Genomic DNA, 24,786 nt, shown 5'->3' with positions numbered 1-24,786 from the left:
GAGCCCATGAGCCACAACTACTGAGCCTGCATGCCTAGAACCCATGCTGTGCAACAAGAGAAGCCACTGCAATGAGAAGCCTGCTGACCGCAATGAAGAGTAGCCCCCGATCTCCGCCACTAGAGAAAGTCCATGTGCAGCAACGAAGACCCAACAAGCCATAAATAAATAAATAAATAAATAAATAAATAAATAAATGTTCCTTAAAAAAAAAAAAAAGAAAAATTTCACAACAAAAGAAGATTCCTCCACACCGCCTCACTGCTCTCCGAGCTACTGGATTGGCCAAAAAGTTCGTTCAGGTTTTCCGAACAAACTTTTTGGCCAACCCAATACTTTGATGAACCTGAAAAACAAAAGATTCCTCCAAATTTCTAACTAAAAAATTAAATAGTATTTGTAAGATATGAATCTTTGTTTTAAAAAAAAACATATATAAGAAACAATACAATTGTTAAGACAAATAAAGACTTGTCTATCTTTAATGGAAAAGGTAGAAAGATATATGGATTCTGCCACTTGGTTCCATGACTGCATCTTCCCAAGATGCCCAAACTCTCACGTCATTTTCTACTCCTTTGCCCAGACTGCAGCACTATCACCAGGATGGTTTAGACCAGCTCCCTCCTCTTCCTTCTTGTTTTGTATATTCAGACAAATATAAACAAACAAACCAAAAAGGGTACCAGAAATATGGAAATTCCTAATTCTGCCCAAGAAGCACAGGAAAGTACTACTTACCACTTATTTAAAAATTAAACAAACAGAATGAATTTGGCTCTTGGAAAAGTATAATATCTGCTAATAAACTCTACTAGACTAAGAAAGAACAAATGTACTTTGTGGAGAAGATCCAGAATCAGTAAAAGCTTCTTCTAATGAAGTTGGCTATTCATTTACTTATCCATTTATCTATCCATCCACCTAAAAATTTGATACAGCTTACACTGGGGGATAAGGGGATGATTATCTGATCAAGAACTAGAGTACATAAATATAAAAACTACACAAAATCTAAAGAGTGAAAACCCGTGGATTAATCTGTATGAACACACAGCCCAACATAAAGCAAATTAAGAAAATTAGTAATAAATGAAACCCGTAATGAATAAATGTCCAAAATTCGGAAATTTCATCAAGTTTACTATCTTTGAAAAACAGATGCTACTTTTGTAATGTGCAGTAAGAAGAGGGAAGCAGTCTCCTCATTAACTTCAGACATGATTTTAAATAAAATCATATTTTTATACCTAACTTTTACACAACTTTTTAGTGACAGTGACTAACTGCACTGAGTGGTAGTATCTAACTTCTCAAGAACATGTACTTTAAAGGTGAAACTGTTATGTAAAAAGGGGCTTATAGGCAATAAATGTCATAATCACTGTTCTTATCCATTATTGTTTGGGTCGGAGCGTATCTGCACATTTGCATAATTTAAGTGGATCTGAGAACAGTAAGTTTTGTATAGATGACTGGTGTTATAAATAGGACAATCCTATCTTTATTTAAAAAATAAATTTATTTATTTATTTTTGGCTGTGTTGGGTCTTCATTGCTGCGTGCGGGCTTTCTCTAGTTGTGGCGAACGGGAGCTACTCTTTGTTGCGGTGCGCAGGCTTCTCATTACGGTTGCCTCTCCTGTTGCGGAGCACAGGCTCTAGATGTGTGGGCTTCAGTAGTTGTGGCACGTGGGCTCAGTAGTTGTGGCACGTGGGCTCAGTAGTTGTGGCGTGCAGGCTCAGTAGTTGTGGTGCACAGGCTTAGTTGCTCTGAAGCATGTGGGATCTTCCTCGACCAGGGCTCGAACCCGTGTCCCCTGCATTGGCAGGCGGATTCTTAACCACTGTGCCACCAGGGAAGCCCCGAACAATCCTATCTTAATCTTAGAATAAACTATTTCAGCTGGAAGTATTGTACTGGCCAAAAAGTTCGTTTGGGTTTTCCTATAAGATCTTTTGGAAACACCCAAACAAATTTTTTGGCCAACCCAATATTTCATGCATTTGAGGCTGCAACTCTGCAGCAAAATATTTAAAGAAACTTACTTTTTTTTAAATGGTACAATGTGGCCAAAATCTCCTTATGCACACAAAACTGCATATGTTTCAATGAAAGCCACCTCAGATTTGAGCTCATGGTCTTGCTTAGAATGTCTGAAATATCCCTCTGGATAATAATGCTCTTCTAGGAGAGGTAGAGAGGAAAGAAGGGGCCAAGAGGCATGGCTCTTGGACTACACCAGCGCTACTCTTGGTTTAGTTTAGTTTTATGTGTTTGCACATAAGCTTTCTTTCAAAGAAGCACTGTTTGAAAGGACTGTTTGAAAACTACTGATTTATGTTACATTGCAGTCAAACTCCTTTAACTCCTCTCTTTACAACTGAATTTCATGAGTATGTCAAAAGGAAAACTTTAATACAGAATCAACACAGGTGATGATATAAAGCAAATCAACAAATTAGAACGTTACTGGAAAGCATACCTGATTCTGGCCAGAACAGCTTGTAGAAAGCTCAACACTGTCCGAAGTTCAGATTCTTGACAAGCTCGCAGAAGCATACTAAAGCCATCATTAAGCAGTTTTTCATGGGAAGGATGCAAGCAATGGCTAGTCTCAAACACTTCTTGAACACCATCAATATAAATGGAAAGAAGTGACCAGAGAGCCTGTCTTTGTCCCATTTCATCATTCTTAGATACCAAGAACTCCTTTGCTTTCTCCCGGAAAGCACCTGAAAATATCTCAGCCAAAACACTGATGTCCAGGTTTTTCTGGGTGTACATCAAGAGGAAGGCCATCTGACCCTTCCAAATGAGAGGAGATGTTATAAAGGCAGGCTTGAGGAAATTTAGGAGGCCTAAAACATGACTTGCTACATCTTCCACCTCTGCCACACATGCTAACAGTAGAAAAAGGCTGAAAAAGTTTTGCAGACCAACTTCAGTTAGTTCTTCCATTCTTTTTTGATGGAATTTAGAATATATCCTGTAAAACAAAAAGCTGAATTAATAAAATTGTTTCATTCACAAAAATACATCTTTCAAAATAACATTTCACTCAATACTCATGACAGTCTCATTACTTTAAATTGTTATCTATTTCTACATAATGGTGCCATTGTGTCACTTTTCCTGCTTAGAAAACAACCTCACAGAACACCACTGTCCCCACTTATCTTCAAATTTCTCAAGGATGCAGCAAGCATCTATAAGTGAATCAAAGGATTCAGTGGCTTTCCCCAAAGGACAGTAAAAATGTTCTTTTCATATAGTACATGGCTTTTCCTTTTATTTTAGCCCCCCCATTACCTTTCTTTTTAAATTCTTATTGACAAATAAAAAAGAATACATAATCCTTTTAAGTACAACTTGTTGCACTTTACAGAAATCTTAACAGGGCAATTTTATGTAACAATTTTCCTTAAACCCTTTCTCCCTCTACCCTTCACAAAGACTTGGCTCTTGCTATACTTATATGTTAAGACAATTCAAAGCTCTGGAAAAATTATTTTTACCTACTTACAAAGAAAAATTGTTAGTGTTCAAATATCCAAGACTAGCCATTTAAAAAGCTGCTGTCGGGCTTCCCTGGTGGCGCAGTGGTTGAGAATCTGCCTGCCAATGCAGGAGACACGGGTTCAAGCCCTGGTCTGGGAAGATCCCACGTGCCGCGGAGCAACTAGGCCCGTGAGCCACAACTACTGAGCCTGCGCGTCTGGAGCCTGTGCTCCGCAACAAGAGAGGCCGCGATAGTGAGAGGCCCGCGCACCGCGATGAAGAGTGGCCCCCACTTGCCGCAACTGGAGAAAGCCCTCGCACAGAAACGAAGACCCAACACAGCCATAAATATAAAAATAAGTAAATAAATAAAAAGCTGCTGTCAATACTATTTAATACAATTAAAAGTTGATGTACTTTTCTTTCATCAATTAAGGGATTAGAATTGAAAACCATTTTGAATCTTACTTATGGATTGTTAAATTTCTTTGTAACTTCTATAATTGGTTTATTCAAGACACAAATGATTAATGCTTATGAGAGGTTAAATGTTTATTTATAAACAATGAAGCTGATAAGCTCCTGAAAGTAAAGATCTGCTTAATTATCTTTATATCCTCCATCATGCCCATGATAGCGCTTGGTAGAGAGACTTGTTATTGAATTTCAATTTCTTTCAGCAATAAAGTTCTGAGTATCATGTCTTCCATAAAATGATTTAAGATTCAAAAACAAACTGGCAAACAGAACAAAATAAAAAAACTACTGTTTGAGCTACCTAATTACTTGGATGTTTAACAAAGACACTACTATTTTAAAAAAAAAAGTATATTCTAAATAAAAAATCCGAACTGTATCACCATAACCTTGCGAGAATTATTCATTGTGTGAATCAAACAGGAATTTCATGTAGTGATTCTTGAGAAGTCTCTACCTAAAATAAAAAGTATTCTGCTGTGAGAGCTTCCACCACATAAGCTGAGCAAGTGGTAGAGGGCAGTCTACTGCACAGAGGGCTAGAAAAGGGGCTAATAGGCAAGAGAAGTAGAACAAGGGAAGACAATTAAGAATCACACCCATTTAACAAGCAAAACTTTCAAAAAAGAATAGACAAATGTGATCAAAAGTTTATTTTACCACACCAGAAATGAAAATGGCATACTCCTCAAATGAGAACATCAGAGTTATTTGGTTCTATTATATTCTGGTTAGTTTTCATGCAAGAAAGCAGGGCTTGTGGGACTGGTGGGCTCAAAGAACACGAAGTTTTATAGACTGAATCTACCACCTGCCAATGTATGATTTGGAGATGTTTCTTATTTCTATAATTTTTAATAAAATACATGCAAAGAATTACATAAAACATTACAATTAATTTTGACAAGAAAAATAACAGTTCTCTTATATCCCTGCATTTAATATATGGAATTTCAATCTTCAGGACTGATGAGATAAATAAGAAACTAAAATCCTCCCCAGGTTATGGATGGATACTAGGTTTGTTCCTTACTATAACAAATTGGCAAGATCAAAATGCTCCATAATTTGCTGTCCTACATTAACGAATACATTTAAAATGTAATCCATAAAGACAAACAAGCACAAGTTAACTTAAAAAATACAAACAGTAAAACTTCTCCAAAGATATAAGTGAACATTCATGACAAAGAAAGATACGGCACACACCTTCCTTTGACTTGTTTCCAAGGATGAGGGCCATTGTTCTTCATTGCTTTCTTAACAACTTTTGCCAAAATGCAAAGGAAAATAGTGTAACTACTGCTGGATTTATACAGGTCATGATCTTGTTTATCACAACAGCAGGTCTTCACCATTTCTAGCATAGACAAGGGCGACTTAATGACATGTGTCAGGCCTTTCAAAGGAAGCCAAGAAATACTGAAAGAACTATTCTAAAAGCAAAAGACAGAAAACAAGTATTAAGTCTCTGAATAAATAAAAATGGAAAGCTGTAAATCCCAATTAGCTCACTAGAAGTTTGACTCTTCTTAATCATAAAAATTACACAGCCACTACCACATAGTCCCCTAAAATAAAAATTCCATTCAAGCACAGAACACCAAGGGGTATTCAAATTCCTGGATTATCCCCAAAATGCCTTTTAACTGTTGGTTTGTTCAAATTAGGATAGCAACAAGATCCATACATTGCATTTGGTTGACATGCCTCTTAAATCTCTTTTATTCTATAAATTTCCCAATGTTTTTGTCACAGCATCTATCAGGTAATTTATTGTGTGGTATTTCCTAGATTCTGGATTTAGCTGCTTGTATCTTCCTAGACTCATTAATATATTCTTTCATCCTCTATCTTTTCTGTAAAGTGGTAGCTGTACCTAGCGGACTGGTCAGATTCAGGTCAAGTTTTCTGGTGAGAATCTTTCATTGGTAGTACTGAGTACTTCCTATTTCAGTTAGCAAAGAGGCACATACGTTCTCACCGTCATTCTTTTTGTGATGTTAAGACTGATCATGCTGTCAGCCTGATCTATCCATTTTAGTGATCCCTGCAGTTTGAGCAGCCATGGATGATCATCATCCAGATGGCTTATTTCATCGGATGTATGGAACAGAGATTTTCTATCACTCCTTCTAAACTAGCTCATCAGAAATTTGGTACTCTAAAATATAGTTTATATTTTCATTTATTTACAGTTTCCGGAATAACAACTTTTCTAAAAGTACCATAAACTCAAGGATTTAAACTTCCCTATGCCCAAATTTACCCAGTGTTGGGCAATGGGAGCTCCTTAAAGTTGGCTTCTGTGTCCTTCTGACATGACTCCAGCTTACTTTGATACCTTCCTTGCTTTCAGGTATGACAAGATACTCTAGACTCATCTTGTATACATTCTGCCTGAGAATTAGAATTGGTCATTTCTTCCACCAGCCTGACAATGTGCTTCAGAGAAAGGTATTTTTCCCATTTTTAATATGCTCAATTATGTACAAACCCAAATTTGTAATTTCCTTGTAAATCCTCCATATCTATTTTCCACCTTGACTGAGGGGTTCACTTTGTATTTACCCAGAAAACCAAATGTTCCAAATCTTCTCTTCTCTCCACACACAAGTAACTCAATCTTTTAAATGTACCTTCAAAATTTTATCTTCCAAGTTTGTCCTCTCCTTTTAAAATCCACTATCCCTATTTTAGTTCTCACTCACTGCATTATTTGCTTCTACTACTACACTGGACTACTAACTCATCTGTACCCAATTCCTTTATACTACTTTCAGAAAAAACTTTCTCAAACACATACCTAATGTGTCACATCCTTGCTTTCCAATGTCTCCTGAATAAATCATAACTCAACAATTATCTTTAACCCTTCATAATCCAGCCCCAGACTAACTTCTCTACTTTCCTTATCTCCCGTATCTCTCCATAATCACCTCAGACCCATCATTCAGAACTATTTAACACAGTAGGAATAAATCATGTTTTTCACGTCTCTTTACATTTGTCCACACTATTCCTTTTGCTTGGATGCTCATTTTCTTATGTACTTGGAAAATTCTACTCATTTCCCAGGTCAACTTAAAAAATTATGACTTCATAAAGTCTTCTACAAGTCCATAAACTGGGTCAGATACTCCTTCCTTTAGCCTTCCACAGTATTATAACTTTTTTTCTACAATATTTGTGCTTCTGCCCACTAGCCTATAAGCTACTCAAATGCCAAGACAAGTTCTTATTCAAGATAGCATTAACTGTTCAATGTGTTGCAAGCAATCAATAGTTGTTAGAAAACATTTATAAAAGAAGATTTTTTAAAAATATCTTTCTGGCACAATTTGGGCTACTTTGCTTAATCTCACTCTTAAGAGAAAAGGGGCCCTGGTGTGATTCCGTCCTGCGCGACTGTTCCTTGGAACGGTAGTCTTTTATCTCCGTCCACTTTCTCTCCCACCGAAGTGCGTGCCACCAACCCATGGAAGATTCGATGGACATGGACATGAGCCCCCTGAGGCCCCAGAACTATCTTTTTGGTTGTGAACTAAAGGCCGACAAAGATTATCACTTTAAGGTGGATAATGATGAAAATGAGCACCAGTTATCTTTAAGAACGGTCAGTTTAGGGGCTGGCGCAAAGGATGAATTGCACACTGTCGAAGCAGAGGCGATGAATTATGAAGGCAGTCCAATTAAAGTAACACTGGCAACTTTGAAAATGTCTGTGCAGCCAACGGTTTCCCTTGGGGGCTTTGAAATAACACCACCTGTGGTCTTACAGTTGAAGTGTGGTTCAGGGCCTGTGCTATTAGTGGAGAGCACTTAGTAGCTGTGGAGGAAGATGCAGAGTCAGAAGATGAAGAGGAGGAGGATGTGAAACTCCTGAGTATATCCGGAAAGTGTTCTGCCCCTGGAAGTGGTAGCAAGGTTCCACAGAAAAAAGTAAAACTTGCTGCTGATGAACATGAAGATGATGATGATGATGATGATGATGATGATGACGACGACGACGACAATGATGATGACGATGATGACTATGATGATGAGGAAGCTGAAGAAAAAGCTCCAGTAAAGAAATCTGCACGAGATACTCCAGCCAAAAATGCACAAAAATCAACCCAGAATGGAAAAGACACAAAACCATCAACACCAAGATCAAAATGTCAGGAATCCTTCAAAAAACAGGAAAAAACTCCTAAAACACCAAAAGGACCTAGCTCTGTAGAAGACATTAAAGCAAAAATGCAAGCAAGTATAGAAAAAGGTGGTTCCCTTCCCAAAGTGGAAGCCAAATTCATCAATTATGTGAAGAATTGTTTCCGGATGACTGATCAGGAGGCTATTCAAGATCTCTGGCAGTGGAGGAAGTCTCTTTAAGAAAATAGTTTAAACAGTTTGTTAAAATTTTCCGTCTTATTTCATTTCTGTAACAGTTGATATCTGGCTGTCCTTTTTATAATGCAGAGTGAGAACTTTCCCTACCGTGTCTGATAAATGTTGTCCAGGTTCCATTGCCAAGATTGTGTTGTCCAAAATGCCTGTTCAGTTTTTAAAGATGGAACTCCACCCTTTGCTTGGTTTTAAGTATGTATGTAATGTTATGATAGGACATAGTAGTAGTGGTGGTCAGACAAATGGAAATGGTGGGGAGACAAAAACATACATGTGAAATAAACTCAGTATTTTAATACAAAAAAAAAAAAAAAAAAAGGGACCTTACATGCTCCATTCCTTTATGCCAATGCTCTTTAGACAATGTGAAACATAAAAGTGTTTTTGAGCTACTCTAATCTACTTTGAAAAATTAGTTTTAAGAAAAATCCATAATTATATATAATTAAGCCATGAAAATATTCCTCAAATATCATGTACAAATTCTTCAAATTCCTGGAACAAATTCATACTCTATTTACTCACCAGGTTCTTACTGTAATATTCCCACAGAATGGTGACAACTGCAATGTTTGGCTCCCAGAAATCACAAAGGGTCAAACAACAGTGAAGATACATTCGTAACTGCTCTTCTAGTATACCATCCTAAAAAATAAACTGAAATTGTGAGGAGCTAAATGCGCTCTGGCAACACACATTATCAGTTGATACTGCACTGAATAACCTGCTCCTAAAAAGAATATAAATACATATCACCAAGTCATACCCATTCTCATCTTCAGATCAGAAGGTCTAAATCAGCATAAGGTATACTTCTAAAACTTTGCTTTAGAGACCATTAGTATATTCAGATAACTGAAATTACATAACTCAATTTGACTTTTTACTCAGTTATTTAACAATTACAATAGGTATTTAATAACTGAATGGGGTAGAACCCAGAAACTGAAAAAGAAACCCAAACCAGAAAGAAATAGCATAAATGATCGAATAATTAAGATGTACGCAAATCCAGAGGACTTGCTCATACTTAACTATCAATATGAGGTCAAATTCTTTATGGGAATATAAGCGTTGTTCTTCTAAAAACCAGAGGATTGGCAGAGTACATATATTTTAACCTTTTAGGAAGTGGCAACAGGAGAGAGCAGAAAAGAAGTGACACTTTAATCTTCTATGATGAAACAACCATGCATGTTTGTTAAAAAGTGACACATCACTGAATTCCAATCATTCAGCAATCATTTATTCAAAGCTTACTATATACCAGACACTATTCTAAGGTACTAGGCAAAAAGCAATGAATAAGTCAGACATGGTACATGCACTAACAGAAGTTACACTTTGGTGGAGGATGGAAAAAGAGGACACTGAAACAAACAAGATAAATGTAAACAATTGCAACCACCATGAAAAACAGTAAAAGCAGAGTAATGTGGTAGGGTAACTGGTAGAGGATGTGGGTCATTATTTTCTCAGGAACTAAGAATGGAAAGACCTTTTTGAGGGCTGGCATTTGGGCTAAATGAGAGAATGAAAAACAGCCAACCACATAAAGACCTGAAAGTAAAGCATTCATCACAGAGAAAACACATGGAAAGTTCCTGAATTAGCAGTAAGCTTGATATTGTAGGATTAAGTCAGAGATAGTCAGAAATCATATCTCATTTGAGGCTTTAGAGTTTATAGTCAAAATTATGGTTTTTATTTTAATTATGTTAGGAAGCCTCTACAAGATTGTAAGCACAGGGGCGACATGAAATGATTGTTTGAAAAATAGTATATTGGATCATGCATGGAGAATGAATACAGTAGATAAGACCAGTTAGAAGGTAAACAGTGACACTTCCAATGTAATAGAAAATCAGACAGAGGTCAAGTACAAAGTAGAAATGCTGGGAAATTTGAAGGTGCTTGAGATACAGTATGCTTTAAATAAATAATTGTTGAATGACTGGGATTCAGTGTTGTGTCACTTTTCAACAAACATGTATGGTTATTCCAACACAGAAGATGAGATTAAAATGTCTACTTTTTTCTACTTCCTTCTCCTCCTGTCAACTCAAAATGTTAGGAGGTGACTCTGTGAAACTCTAAGACTAAGATAAGTGGACAACTTTAGAGATATGTTTGGAAACAGACAATGGGATTTGTTGATGAGTTATATTAAGGTATGAAGGAAAGACAGCAATTAAGGAGAACTCTCATTTGGCTTAAGAAAATGGGTTGATGGAACCATTTCTTAAGATGGCAAAGACTAGGGGAGGAACACATGAGAGAGTGCACAGGGCAACCAAGTGGAAATATTAAGTAGACAACTGACATATGGGTCTATAGCTCAAGGGAAAAGTCAGAACTATTGATATAAATTAGGGTGTTACTTTCATATTGATGGCTTTTAGAGCTAAGAGACTAGACAAGATCAACCTAGGAAAGACGATGGAAAAGAGAAAAGGATCTAGAACTGAGAGGCCTTTGCTATTCCAAAATTTAGGTAGCAAGCAAAAGGAGGAGCCTATAAGCAAAACCCAATGGCCAATGAAGTAGGAAGGAAACCAGGCATCATGGAAACCAAGAGAAATATTTCAGAAAGGGAAGGGGGTCAACAGGGTTGAATGCTACTGAGAGGTTAAAATGAGAACAAAGAACTCTTAGATTTGACAATGTGGAAGTTATTGATGGCTCTGACAACAGTAGTTTCAGGTATGGCAGAGACAGATGCTTAACTATGGCAGGCTGAGGAGATAATAGGAGGTGAGGAAGTAGTGATACTTAAGTGAAGATATATAAAGACCTTGAACAGGTGAGAAGAGAAAAGATCCAGTACACAGGGAAAGGAATTAGCCTTTGAGAGAAACAGTGACACTTCCAATGTAACAGCAAAGCAGATTGAGAGGTTGTGTACAAAGCAGGCACATTGGGAGATTTGAAGATTTAAACATAAAGGAGTTCTCAGCTGACTGGTCCTATTTTCTCAGTGATTTATGAGGCAAGATGCTTAGCTAAGGTGACTGGGGCACAGCATGTGTTGAACTGTGTGTTAAAAAAGAAATTCTGAAATAAGTTGTTTTGGAGAGTAGAAAAGCAAACATTCTAGAGCCGAGTGCCACTTGAAAAGATTTATGATCAAGAATTTAAAGTCAGACCAGTCAGCAAGAATGAGTGTATGAGTTTTTTCCACCAACATTCGGCCTGGGGGGGGCAGTGTGGCAGAGGGATAAAAGAGGGGGATTAGGTTTTGCCAAGTTTAAAATAGGTAAGGGCTATGGAATTAAAGGTGTTTGTGATGGAGTGATTATAATAAGGGGGTTGTATAATCTACATTGTTCAAGGAGGAAAGTCTGGACATGGATGAACACAGAAAAATGAAAAGATCAATGATGATGGATAGAATGAAAATGAAAAGTGAAAAAATGTAGAGCATAACTATGGGAGGCAGTGGGTAAGGTAAATAAAAGAAAATCTGATTAGAAGTAAGGATATGAAGAAACTTAGAGGACAGGTGGATTATACACAATGATGTTGGGGTCACTAATAAAAGTAGTATACAGGTATAGAAGAGAACAGTGATCTTGCTGCCAAATCTTTCAGTGAATGAGAGTGAACCAAACATGACCAGATTTTTTTGAGAAGGCTTTTAACTCTTTTAGTTATTAATCTGCTAGAATACACCGAAGCTTCAAGTCCTTTAGGAAATTTTCTAACTTCCACACTAAACAGTGACCTTTCTTTATGCTCCATAGCACACTATGCACACCTGTATCTTAGCACTTACCTTGCTAAATTTTATGTCTATCTGCCTTCAAGTGTCTATGAGCTCCCTGAGGGCTGGGATAATGTTCCCTGGGCTTAGCACAGTGCCTGCTTCACCAAAGAGACTCCATAAATGTTTTATGAACAAAACTGAGATCTGGGTTCTGGTGTCTCTTTCATCAAGTACCTGTATGGTTCAGCAAAAGATATTTAGCTTCTCTAATAGACAGTTAAATTTAACCAAAGAAGACAAGGTTCTATCCATCATTAACATTCTTTGATTTTTATTATGAAAATATTAAATGAGATCTAGGCTTATTCCCATGGCACACTACTGATATGAATTAAAGCATACTTTAAAAAAATTTTATTATGTTTCAAGGTTAAAAAGTGGGTTATATGAAAAAAGTGGGTTCATTTTGAAGCATCTGTACTGTTTTACTCAGTATCTGAAACTCATTTTACATGTGAAATCCACAAAAAGGTGTATAAACCATAAAAATATATGAAGTTTGGAAAAAACAAAAGATTAAATACCGACTATGTGTCAGGTATTATGTGATGTTTTACATATGTTCATTCATGTATGTCTTATACTATCCCAGCTTTATTACACTCATTTTGCAGAAAAAAAGGATGAGGGTCAGAAGTTACAAACAGTTTACCCAAGTCCACTTGGGAAGAAGCTAGGATTTATGACTCCAAAGCCTGTTATACATACTATGCTATGCTACCTTCCAAAAACAGGAAGGAAAAGAAATGAACATTTAATGGACACCAGATTTGATCAAGATTGCTCTTAGTGACCAGACCAAGATTTGAATCAAAGTTTGTGAGACCAGGGCCCATGCTCTTTCCACTGTACCCGATCAAAAAGAAATTAAAAATGGTAACTTGGGGGATTTTTCCTTTTCTTTTTTTTTTTTTAAGAAAAGGTGATAAATGTCCCTTTATTTTCCTGCTAGTGGTTACAGATTAAAAGTAAAAGAAATGGCTTAGAAAATACCATTTTCTCCACAGTTCTGGCAGGATAACTAATGAGTCAGTTGAGTGTGACTTAAAAAGCAAGTTTCTTTTTTTAATTAATTACAGTTAGTATTTGTTATAAAATACATTTTCGTGTTCTGTATATTCAACCATTATTTTCTTTTGAACCGTGTTCCCTTAGTTTTTCTTAAAAATTCCCTTTAAAAATTGTGTGGGTGCACATCAGCTGAATTAAGGAAAGAAACGATTTGCCCATCTTCAAGGCCAAAGAGCCAGAGATAAGAATATACAATAGTCAGGAGTAGAGGAGGCAACAGACATCTTAGCTCAAATTCATAATGGAAAAACAAAGCTGAAATATAGTGAGGAGGAATGACTGAGAATACCTGAGTATATTAATTTCTTCCTACCTTATATTTTCTCATCATACATTTATTGGAGAGGGAAAAAAAACACAAAAAACAAATTTTAAAAAGTGTGGAAAATTGAGATAGCTATTTTCCATAAGTATCACCAAAACAGATCTAGAAACCAATATGGATTACTAATCAAACACACAGCATCAAAGAAGTTTTAAAATAGAAATAATGAAAAAAAATACAGTTTTATTAAGAATCCTACAAGGTCAAATGCTTTGAGGGAGCACAGAGTGAGTAAAACACAAATGAAGACTCAAATCCCAGCTCTGCCACTTCCTAGCTAGCTGTGTGGACCTGGACAAGCTCCCTCTATGCCCCAGTTTCCTAATGTATAAAATGGAACTTCACACAACTGTCATAAGCATGAAGTGGAAGAATGTAAGTTAAGTGCTATGTACAGTACTTGCACAGGGATAGCTATCATTTTGAATGAATTTTTTTAGCCCAAACATTGAGTCCTGACGATCAAATAATAAATGAAACACATTCACAGCATCGTACCTTAAACTGATATATTTCAATTTTGTGAGTGTTAAGGCCAAACTCTACCTAAACCAAGAGTTTTCATTAACAACATCTAAATCCATGCCCTCTGATTAAAGATTTTTAATAAACCATAAAGCCTGTGGGGTTCTTTTCCACACAGGCTCAAACCTACCTGTGCTACTCAACTTCTACATTTATCACAAGACCCTGTGGGCTCTCTGGGTGTCTCTTCTCAGCTGAGTGAGTATGTATGAACTATTTCATGGAGAAAGCTACCCTAGAATATTCCATAGTGCCTACTCCTGATCTCTTAGTCCTTTTTAAAAGAATGTCTTCCTATCTTTATTTCAAAAGATCAAATGCAGGCATATTAAATTCGGGTATATTCCATATATCAAATTCTTTTATAGAACTAAAAATGAAAACATTTACTTTTTTAGCTTATTCTATACAAATGGCAATATAACAATTGGGGGTTCATTTTTTCTTTTTATGTATAACTGACTTGCCTATCAGAAACCACCAGGAGAATAAAATTTATTTGCAAGCTAAACAGTTAACTGTCAGTCTAACTGATGGGATTTTTTTAGGATTGGATAAAGAGAGTTAGACTTCAATATCTCAGGCAAGATCCTTCTGTCCAAGAAACACAAACATTTTGGATTCGTAATTAGAAGATTATTGTCCCACATTATTCAGATCTAATCACATTCTGAGTTGTGTTTAGCCTTGGACTCTCCAAATTCTTTGACAAATGAAAAAAATATTTTTAAAAATACTAGGCTTGCTTAGGATTTCTTCTTATACCCTTCTATGACCTTTGTTAGAAAACTGTTCTGTGATCTCATCAAATAATGAGGCTTTAAAAAGTAGGTAGCATAAAACTAAAAATCTCCCTTTTCATAAAAAAACAATAATGCTATTATAAAGGTAGAACAAATGTTTACTGTTAGCATTCACAAATATTAAACAGGATTACCTCAAAAAAATGTTTTTTAAAGCAAATACTTAACTATTCAGTTTAAGTAAAATTAAACAATATATATTCTCTTTACTAACAAAGCTCAATGTCTGTTTCTGGAAATCCTCTCTGGCTAGAAAAAGATTTAGAACATTATTTGCTTAATTAAAACTACAGTGGAGTGCCCACCAATTTTATTTGAAGACTGCTCTATATGTGAAACATATTTTTTTTTTAAATATTGTAAATGGACTCTTTCTTTCACTGTTGGAGATCAAGTCACAGCACATGAGCATGGTCAGATTTTAATTTACCTCAATGAGGGAAAACAGATATAATCAAACTGATAGCTCTATCCAAACATATTATTTATTCTTTATGACCACCTACTGCACCCACAAAATTGGTTTCAGGAACTCCAGCAAGTAGTCCTAATACTACTTATAAAATCTAATTTGATACAATCAAGGCATGACAAAATTGAGGTTACTAGAGAGAATGGACTGCTTGTTTTCTACATATTATAATGACCTCTTCTCTCACAGGAAAGATATTACTTTGACTTTATGCTAGACTTAAATTCACAGAGAAAGTTTCTTAGATTAGCTGTACTATCCTTGCTTCTCTGGTGACCGACTCGCCCCAGTTTTCTCAGGCCTTTCCTGGTTTTAGCACTGAAAGTCCCACATTTTGGGATACTCCAAGCCAGGTAAATCCAGATGGTCATCCTACCTACTTACAAGAATTAGTGATTTATCTTCAAAACAGCTTTAGCTGATACCATTAAAAGACTGGATTAATAGCTGATGTAAATAATGGTGACCACTTTTTAGTGATTCTGTACAATCTGGAAGTAAAACATACATGTCTGAAACTTCCTGAGTTACTAAATCAGTATGTTCTCAAAAAGAACATAGGAGAAAGCCAATTAAAATGATACAGAAAAAAGAAAATAAAAAAATTTTAGTGGTTGGGATAATAGCTCTTTTGTTCCTGATGCAGCTTATGTATTCAGAGCTCTTTGGCATGCTATCCTAGAATTCTTAGTTCATAATTAGAAGATTCATACTATAACTATACTTACATTTTCACCTAAAAAATTAAGAGTTAATATAGATACCAGGGAAAAAAATTTAAGATATTAAAATGATTTTCAAAGATATGGCTACAAAATAAATGTGTGTATGTGTGTAGCAATCTTGTACTACCATATTTCTTTTTTATTCCTCTTCAAGTTTTTAACAATCTTCATTTCTTAACAGAAAAGGAGTCTATTTCCCAAATTAAAAAAATATTCTTTACTAAAATTTCTCCTTAAAATCTTACATAAATAACTTATGCTACAAAACTTTATAGAACTATAATACAATATGTTTAAAGATGTGATGAAGAGCACATTTAAAACTATTTTAAAAGGAGGTCAAATCTGACCTCTGGGCCATGAAACACTACATTAACAGTTCTGCAGAAAGAAAAACGATAAGGTATGAAATGAGGGCTCAGAAACTAGGACCTTATCGGTTAGAGTATGAGTCAAGCCTGTAAGACAAATTGCTCAGCAAGGCAAGTCACCTTCCTGCTGTGATGAGGATATAGCTGAATTTCCAATGCTACTGACTATCTCCCTCATCGTGTCTCCTAGACTTGATATCATACAGTCAAGGAATGGCTTATAGTTCTGAAGCATCTGCTACTTATTTTGAATACATTTTGTCAAAGTCACCAACTAGGATAATTATCTTTGTCCTTTAACTGGCAACTCAGTGTTAGAATAAAAATCTTCAAAATAAAAACTATTGTACAAGGAACCTGCATTAACAAAGAATGATGATTCTATCTCAGATTTTTTATAAGTAAACTAAGTTTGTTATTTAAATCATTTTAACAGTTTGCTTGGTTCTTATAAATAAAATCTGTAACATAAAAATTTAGCAAAGCCCACAAACTGCCTCACTTTAAATGTGTACCTGAACATTGATGGACTTTTTCAGCAGTTCTTCTACAAAGTTCCAGTTTGATTCCATTTGTCTCTAGAAAGGGAGAAAATATTGCATTAAAATTACTGCTCTTAATTATTATTAAAAGTGTAAAGTAGCAAGTTAAGCGTGAAGTACATTTTCTACTATCATCAGATATCATTACAATTTCTTGACTGTCTAAAATTACTTTGGCAAAGAGTTAGTTGACAGACTTGGAAGAAAAAAATTTACAACTATTCCAATCCCATATAAACCTTATCAGGAGTGGTTTTATCAAACAGTGGTATTTCTATAAAATTATAAATGTTTTAACAAATAATAAATTTTTGCTGTCAGATATAGTCTAACAGGGGAAAAAAAAACTTTAAGTATATTTTGAATTTTTTTACACCAGCGACTGTTCTTCTTTATTCTGTACTTTACTCAGCAGAGATTTTTACCTTTGTTTTATGCATAACAGCTTCAAGATGGTCCACTCTAGTAAACAAGTAACTAAAAATTTTATACAGAAAATTTAAAAAAAACTTTTATACACTGCTACCTCATTTAGCCAATGGTCACTTATCTGGCAACCTCAACTATCCGGAAGACTCTCTACAATAAAGAAGAAAGCCAAAAAAGACTTTCACAAAGCCAACATATTTCACAAAGGCTAGGCACTGAGAACAATTCTACTTTTCCAAAGGGAAAGCCTGGAGGAACTTTTCACAGGATACCTAGTTCATTTGATACTCAGTTCTTAAAGGTTTGGATATGTGGATATCGGTCAAAAACAGAAGCAAAGGAAGTACCCCCAAGAAGAAGCAAGTAACAACTAGTTTCTGACAAGGTAAGAATAAAAGGTGCAGAAGTTACCATAAGACTTCAGAAAACTAAGCCACAGGCCTTAAAGAATAAAGGCAAAGAGCCTCATGTACCCTTCTTTCCATGTTATAACAACTATGCTGTTCACTGAACTCCAGTGACCAATACAAAGCTAAAGCATGTTCAATATTCTTGATTTTAAATGGCTGGATAATGTTCATGTAAGATGCTGACTACATAAAATCACTAAATATTTCCTTAACAAAGGTGCCTAGTGACTGTGGTAGCCAGCCTCTAAGCCCTCAGTGTCCCCTGTCTCCTGGTATTCATACCCTTATTTAATCCCCTCCCACACTGTACCAGACTTGGTCTGTTACCAACAGAATACCAATACTAGTAGGACTGATAGTATGTCACTTCCAAGATTAGAAGTCACTGAAGCTTCCATCTTAATGACAATCTCTCTCGTTGACTCCTGGGAAAAGCTGTGCTATGAACAGGATCGAAGAAGCCCACATGATGAGTGACTGAAGCCTCCTGCCAAGGTGAGCTAGACTAGAAGTGATTCCTCCAGCCCCAGTCAGGTCTTCAGAGACTGAGGCCCCAGGTGACAGCTTGACTATAACCTCATGAGATCCTGAGCCAGGAGCCCCTAGGCTCCTACTGGATGCCAGACCCTCAGGAACTATGTGAGAAAATGTTTGTTTTAAGCTGCCAAATTTTGTTACACATCAATAGATAACTAGTACAATGATGCAGTTATTTTTAGAAAGGAATTATTAGTTTTTTGAAATACATTTATGTAAATAAAGTGAATGCAAAATATTTATAAGGAAAAAATATGTAGTAAAGAATCTGGCCTTGCCCAAAGAGGTCTGGCCTTTATCCTTGGCTTCTGGGAGGTAATCTCGGGGGCCCTTGGAATGTTTTGCCTGATAGGAGTACCTTTGTTTGCCCCTGGGCCTAGGGTCATACTATTGTCTAACAATGTAACTCAGGGTGGAGGGTGGCCACACCCACACAGTCTTAGGGTAGGGCTAATTATACCTGAAAACCAACAATGTAACTTAGTCTGGGGGCTTTGGGTCCTGTATGATTTGACATGAAGACTGAGCTCAACCATCATGTCGATGCAATCCATTATGCCTATGTAATGGAGCTCCAATAAAAACTCTGACCACTGCAGTTCAGGCAAGCTTCCCCGGTTGGAAATACTCCCTGCATACTGTCACACACTGATGCCAGGCGACAAAGATGTCTCAACTCCACGGAGAGAGGACAACAGAAGCTCCACATTTGCTACTTTTCCTGGACTCTGCACTATGTACTCTTCTCTTTGCTAATTTTAATCTATATCCTTTCCCCATAATAAACCATAACTGTGAGTATAAAAGCTTTCAGGGAGTTATGTGAGTCCACATAAATTACATGGCTCTGGGACTCCCCAAGCCTGTAATTAGCATCAGAAATGAGGTAGCCTTGAGGATTGTGCTCTAAAACTCTCTCAAAAGGGAGACCATTTTGTTCTAGCAATACTATGTGTACATTGTGTTGGGGTCTTTACATTATTACTTCCTAAAATAAATTGTACCCAACTCATAGATAACACAATTAAGTCTCAGAAATGTCATGTACATAGAAGTCAGAGCATGAATTCAAATCCAAGTAGGTTTGGCTCCAAAGCCAGTGTTCCTTCCATTATACCATGCTATCAATAAATGAGTTTCTTTTTCTAACAAATTTTCCCTCAGCTTCCAGCAATCCACTTTTATATTATTCTTTACTAAGATAACATCACCACTAGTCCCAAATAGTCAGGAGCATGACAGGGTTGATGTATTTAGCTTTATAATTTGATAGGGCTAATGAGTATATTTTGGTTATTCTAGTAATTTTAATCACACAGAGAGAAGTAGTATGATTCTCAGCCAAAGAATTTCAACTCTATTTAATAGTACTGTGTTTATAATCTAAAACAGAAATAAACCATAATTCAGAGGAAAGAATGGCAACTATATCATGCCCAAATCAAGTCTAAGTGGGAAAATATGTATAAAAGGGTAACATATTTTTCTTCCACAGGGAAACTTAACTTTGAGCAGCTACGGTATTTTTTTTTTTCTGTATACTAAGTTGTAGTATAGAAAGGAGGTAACAGTCATCAATTTGGGGCTATGTTTTATATTTCTTATCCCACTATTAAAACGAAGACACTCACTTAAGCTTCAGCACAGGTGGTATTTCCACCGGAAATATAAAATAGATACCCCACTCTCTACTTTCAGCCGACTAGGTAACCTGGAGCAACTCTCATTTTAAGGTTTATTTCACACCTTTTATCTAGTCACCATTTCAGATATTTCAAAGAAATGCATCAGCTGGCCTGACTGACTGCACTATGTTCTGGGCAGGGAAAGCACTGTTAAAATGATCCCTGCAATGTCCCAAAGTAATTTTTCTCTTTAAACTATATTTGCTTTTAAAATAGATGTCTGGGATTGTAAGAGGCTAACACACTCTCATCAGGAACAAGACAAGGATGCCCACTCTCACTACTTTTATTCAACATAGTTTTGGAAGTCCTAGCCACAGCAATCAGAAAATAAAAAGAAATAAAAGGAATCCAAATTGGAAAAGAAGAAGTAAAACTGGCACTGTTGGCAGATGACATGATACCATACATAAAAAATCCTAAAGACGTTACCACAAAACTACTAGAGCTCATCAATGAATTTGGTAAAGTTGCAGGATATTAATATACAGAGATCTGTTGCATTTCTACACACTAACAATGAAAAATCATAAAGAGAAATTAAGGAAACAACCCCACTTACCATTGTATCAAAAGAAATAAAATAATTAGGAATAAACCTACCTAAGGAGGCAAAAGACCTGTACTCCGAAAACTATAAGATGTTGATAAAAGAAATTGAAGATGACAGAAACAGATGGAAAGATATATGGTGTTTTTGGATTGGAAGGAATCAATAGTTAAAATGACCATACTACCCAAAGCAATCTACAGATTCAGTGCAATCCCTATCAAATTACCAATGGCATTTTTCACAGAACTGGAACAAAAAGTTTTTTAATTGTATGGAAACACAAAAGACCCTGAATAGCCAAAACAATCTTGAGATAGAAGAATGGAGCCAGAGTAATCATGCTCCCTGACTTCAGACTATATTACATAGCTACAGTAATCAGAACAGTATGGTACTGGCACAGAAACAGACACATAGATCAATGGAACAGGATAGACGGCCCAGAAATAAACCCACACACTTATGGTCAATTAATCTATGACAAAGGAAGCCAGAATATACAATGAAGAAAAGACAGTCTCTTCAACAAGTGGTGCTGGGAAAACTGGGCAGCTACATGTAAAAGAATGAAATTAGAACATTCTCTAACACCATATACAAAAATAAACTCAAAATGGATTAAAGACCTAAATGTAAGACAAGATACCATAAAACTGCTAGAGGAAAACATAGGAGGAACACTCTTTGACATAAATCACAGCAATATTTTTTTGGATCCGTCTCCTAGAGTAATGGAAACAAAAGCAAAAATAAACAAATGGGACCTAATTAAACTTAAAAGCTTTTGCACAGCAAAGGAAACCATAAACAAAATGAAGACAACCTACAGAATGGGAGAAAATATTTGCAAATGATGCTATAAAAAAGGGATTAATTTCCAAAATATACCAACAACTCAATATCAAAAAACCAAACAACCCAATCAAAAATTGGGCAGATGACCTATGTAGGCATTTCTTCAAAGAAGACATACAGATGGCCACCAGACACATGAAAAGATGTTCAACATCACTAATTATTAGAGAAATACAAACCAAAACTATAATGAGGTATCACCTCACACCAGTCAGAATGGCCATCATCAAAAAGTCTACAAATAATAAACACTGGAGAGGGTATGGAGAAAAGGGAAACCTCCTACACTCTTGGTGGGAATGTAAATTGGTGCAGCCACTATGGAGAACAGTATGGAGGATCCTTAAAAAACTAAAAATAGAACTACCATATGATCCAGCAATCCCACTCCAGATACATGCACCCCAATGGTCAATGCAGCAGTACCTACAATAGCCAAGACATGGAAGCAACCTAAATGTCCATCAACAGATGAATGGATAAAGATGTGCTGTGTGTGTATGCGTATATATATATGTATACATATATATACGCATACACACACACACAATGGAATTTTACTCATCCATAAAAAAAGAATGAAATAATGCCATTTCCAGCAATATGGATGGACCTATAAGTTAGAGAAAGACAAATATTATATGATATCACTTATATGTGGAATCTTTAAAAAAAAAAAATACAATGAACTTATTTACAAAACAGAAATAGACTTACAGACATAGAAAACGAACTTATGGTTACCAAAGGGGAAAGAGGGGGAGATATAAATTGGGACTCTGGGATTAACAGATACACACTACTATACATAAAATAGATAAACAACAAGGACCTACTGTATAGCACAGGGAACTATATTCAATATCTTGTAATAATCTATAATGGAAAAGAATGTGAAAAAGAATATATATAACTGAATCACTTTGCTGTACCCTTGAAACACTGTACACTTCAATTAAAAAAATAAATAGAAACAAATAAAATAGATGACTGGGATTGTAAGAGTTTAACACACTCTCATCTAGGTTGGGAGAAAAGCATTAAACAGAAATATATAAAAATCTAAAGTCTCTAGTATGAGAAGTGAGATACCAAATTTTCCTTATAGGCCTGTATTAAGGAATTGGCAACTTCTGTGATTTAAATCCACATACAGCAAAAGTCCAATTTACAAAAACTTAAAAAAAATTAACCATATCTCAAACCTATTTAAAATGTAAAGATTTCACATTAACCTTCAGGGCAAAAGCAGTTCACATTTAAAAACTGAAACATCTCTATGATTATCACAAGACTAGAGGTATTTCTCTGCTGCAGAACATATGACTAACTATTATTACTTCATATCATCCTCTCACACCAGGTTATTCTTTAGTGGAATAAAGCATGCTTGATGCATAACCATTTTCTATATGGTAGCTGGCTACGCTAATACATCATAAGGAGAAAAAAAGAATTTTTTCTTTTTCAATATTCAATTGAAAAATATTCAATTTTGAATATTTTCTTTTTCAATATTCAAAATTTTCAAAATTCTGATCTAAGTATATCTCAGAAACAAATTAAAATCCTATATAATCTCTCTGAAAGAATGAGTCAATACACCTTTATGTTCATAGATTAAAATGATATGATTTATAAACCAAATTGAGACACTTTTGAGAATAAAAGGGAAAAAACTAACCAGATGGGATGAGGGGAAAATGGGCATAAACTGGGACTGTCCCTGGCAGACTGGTACACATGGTTACGCTACCAGAGACCTATTCATGACAGGAAGTCCTCAGAAAGTTTCTCATATCAAATTTATCTAAGTGATAAAAATAGGGTGATATTTAACCACTGTGTACCTCAGTTTCTTTACCTGTAAATTGGATATAATATTAACTTCTTGCCTACTGCATAACACTTCATTGAGATAAAAACCAAATAGTCACTCTGAGATATTAAACACTTTGCAAATGCAATATGCTAAAGGTATCACCCCTAATGAAGACTATCATTAACTGGAGAACTTAAGTTTTTCTTTCAAAGCCCATTAAGAAGTCAAGAAACGTTTGAAACTCTTTGAAGACTCATGAATAAAGGCAAAGTCTATTTTACATATACACATACACGTACACATTACACATCTTTATTATTTTATCATATGAAAGGTGTTTTTTTTTTTCCAAATACCATGGCTCTCTTTCCTCTTAAAACCTTCTATATAATTTTAAAAATTAAGATTTAAAAAAACATATGTATCTTGGCAAAAGAATATCATAAAGGAACTGCTGACAAATATTAAAAGACAAAGGTTAAGCTATTTTAAATACAGAGAATTCTTTCACTAGCTTGATCCAGAGCTAATAAAAGCAATAATGTCCTACGGAGTTCCCTCTATGAAACTGAAGAGTGATTTCAGCAATGCAACATAGGGTGGTTGTACCAGTACAATTCAATACTACAATAGTAATACTAATGATATATATTAATGTGGCTAGATTACCTACCATACTGGGAGCATGTGGGGGTCAATATCAACCACTATTGAAATGTACCACTCACTCAAATAAGTGTTAATGGCAGTTCCAGCAAGCATTAATAACCTGAAAGCATGTTCCTTGAAGCAAGAGGCAGTACAATCTATTTCATGTGTATCCTATCACGGGCACCTATTACTATGATGGCCACTCAGTAGGAACTCAGAAGTGCTTACCTAATTACCGTATTTATTTACACTGCAGAAATATGTATTTGGAAGACTTAAGGTTGGGTGGTAAGAGAAATAAAAATGCTTATGTAAAGACCTTTGAATTATAGGTAAATGTTTTGAGTTCTTTCATTGTTGTTCTAGTATTTTAAGAACTAAAAGATGTGAAACATAACCATATTAACTCCATTATAATACTCAATGAAAGGACTACTACAGTAATAATGGCATTTATCAGTTACCATGTATCAGTATGGGAAGGACTCATGTGCATAAACAAAGGACATATGATCCTTCTCTCTGAGAAGTTCATTCTATTGATGTTATTGATCTCTCGCAATGAACTGGTAGAATGCTTAAATACATCGATACTGAGCTGTGTGTGGACTTCTCAGAGCACTTTCTGACTTATCTTACTATATCTTGTGATCTCCTAAAGGACCTTTTATTACTAGGGAATCACTTAGAGGACCTCTAAGGCCCTTTCCATTTCTACAACACTATGTCAATACTAACTGACCCTCAGATTCCACGGATGATGTCTGGGCTCTGTCCAGTATTCCAAAAAGAGGAAAATCTGTGAAGTCCATCAAGGAACATGTTTCATAAAGCAAAGGTTCCCATACCTGATAAGAGTATGAGATCCAAGGGA

General features: G+C 35.7%; 1 protein-coding gene and 1 pseudogene across 1 annotated transcript in view; one reads left to right on the top strand and one right to left on the bottom strand.

Moving 5' to 3' along the window:
* MMS22L (MMS22 like, DNA repair protein) overlaps positions 1-24,786 on the bottom strand; it is a 132,890-nt gene that overhangs the window by 74,396 nt on the left and 33,708 nt on the right. The window contains exons 11-14 of the mRNA XM_061207346.1: positions 16,944-17,006; positions 8,896-9,015; positions 5,188-5,414; positions 2,486-2,989 (exon numbers count right to left, since the gene is read on the bottom strand). Coding sequence (XP_061063329.1) covers positions 2,486-2,989; positions 5,188-5,414; positions 8,896-9,015; positions 16,944-17,006 — 914 coding nt within the window. The remainder of the gene's footprint in view (positions 1-2,485; positions 2,990-5,187; positions 5,415-8,895; positions 9,016-16,943; positions 17,007-24,786) is intronic.
* Positions 7,372-8,516, top strand: LOC133102073 (nucleophosmin-like; annotated as a pseudogene).

Source organism: Eubalaena glacialis, chromosome 12 (assembly GCF_028564815.1).
Source record: "Eubalaena glacialis isolate mEubGla1 chromosome 12, mEubGla1.1.hap2.+ XY, whole genome shotgun sequence".
Lineage (NCBI taxonomy): Eukaryota > Metazoa > Chordata > Mammalia > Artiodactyla > Balaenidae > Eubalaena > Eubalaena glacialis.
Note: the sequence above shows the minus strand (reverse complement) of the source record. Positions and strands in the feature narration are given on the sequence as shown.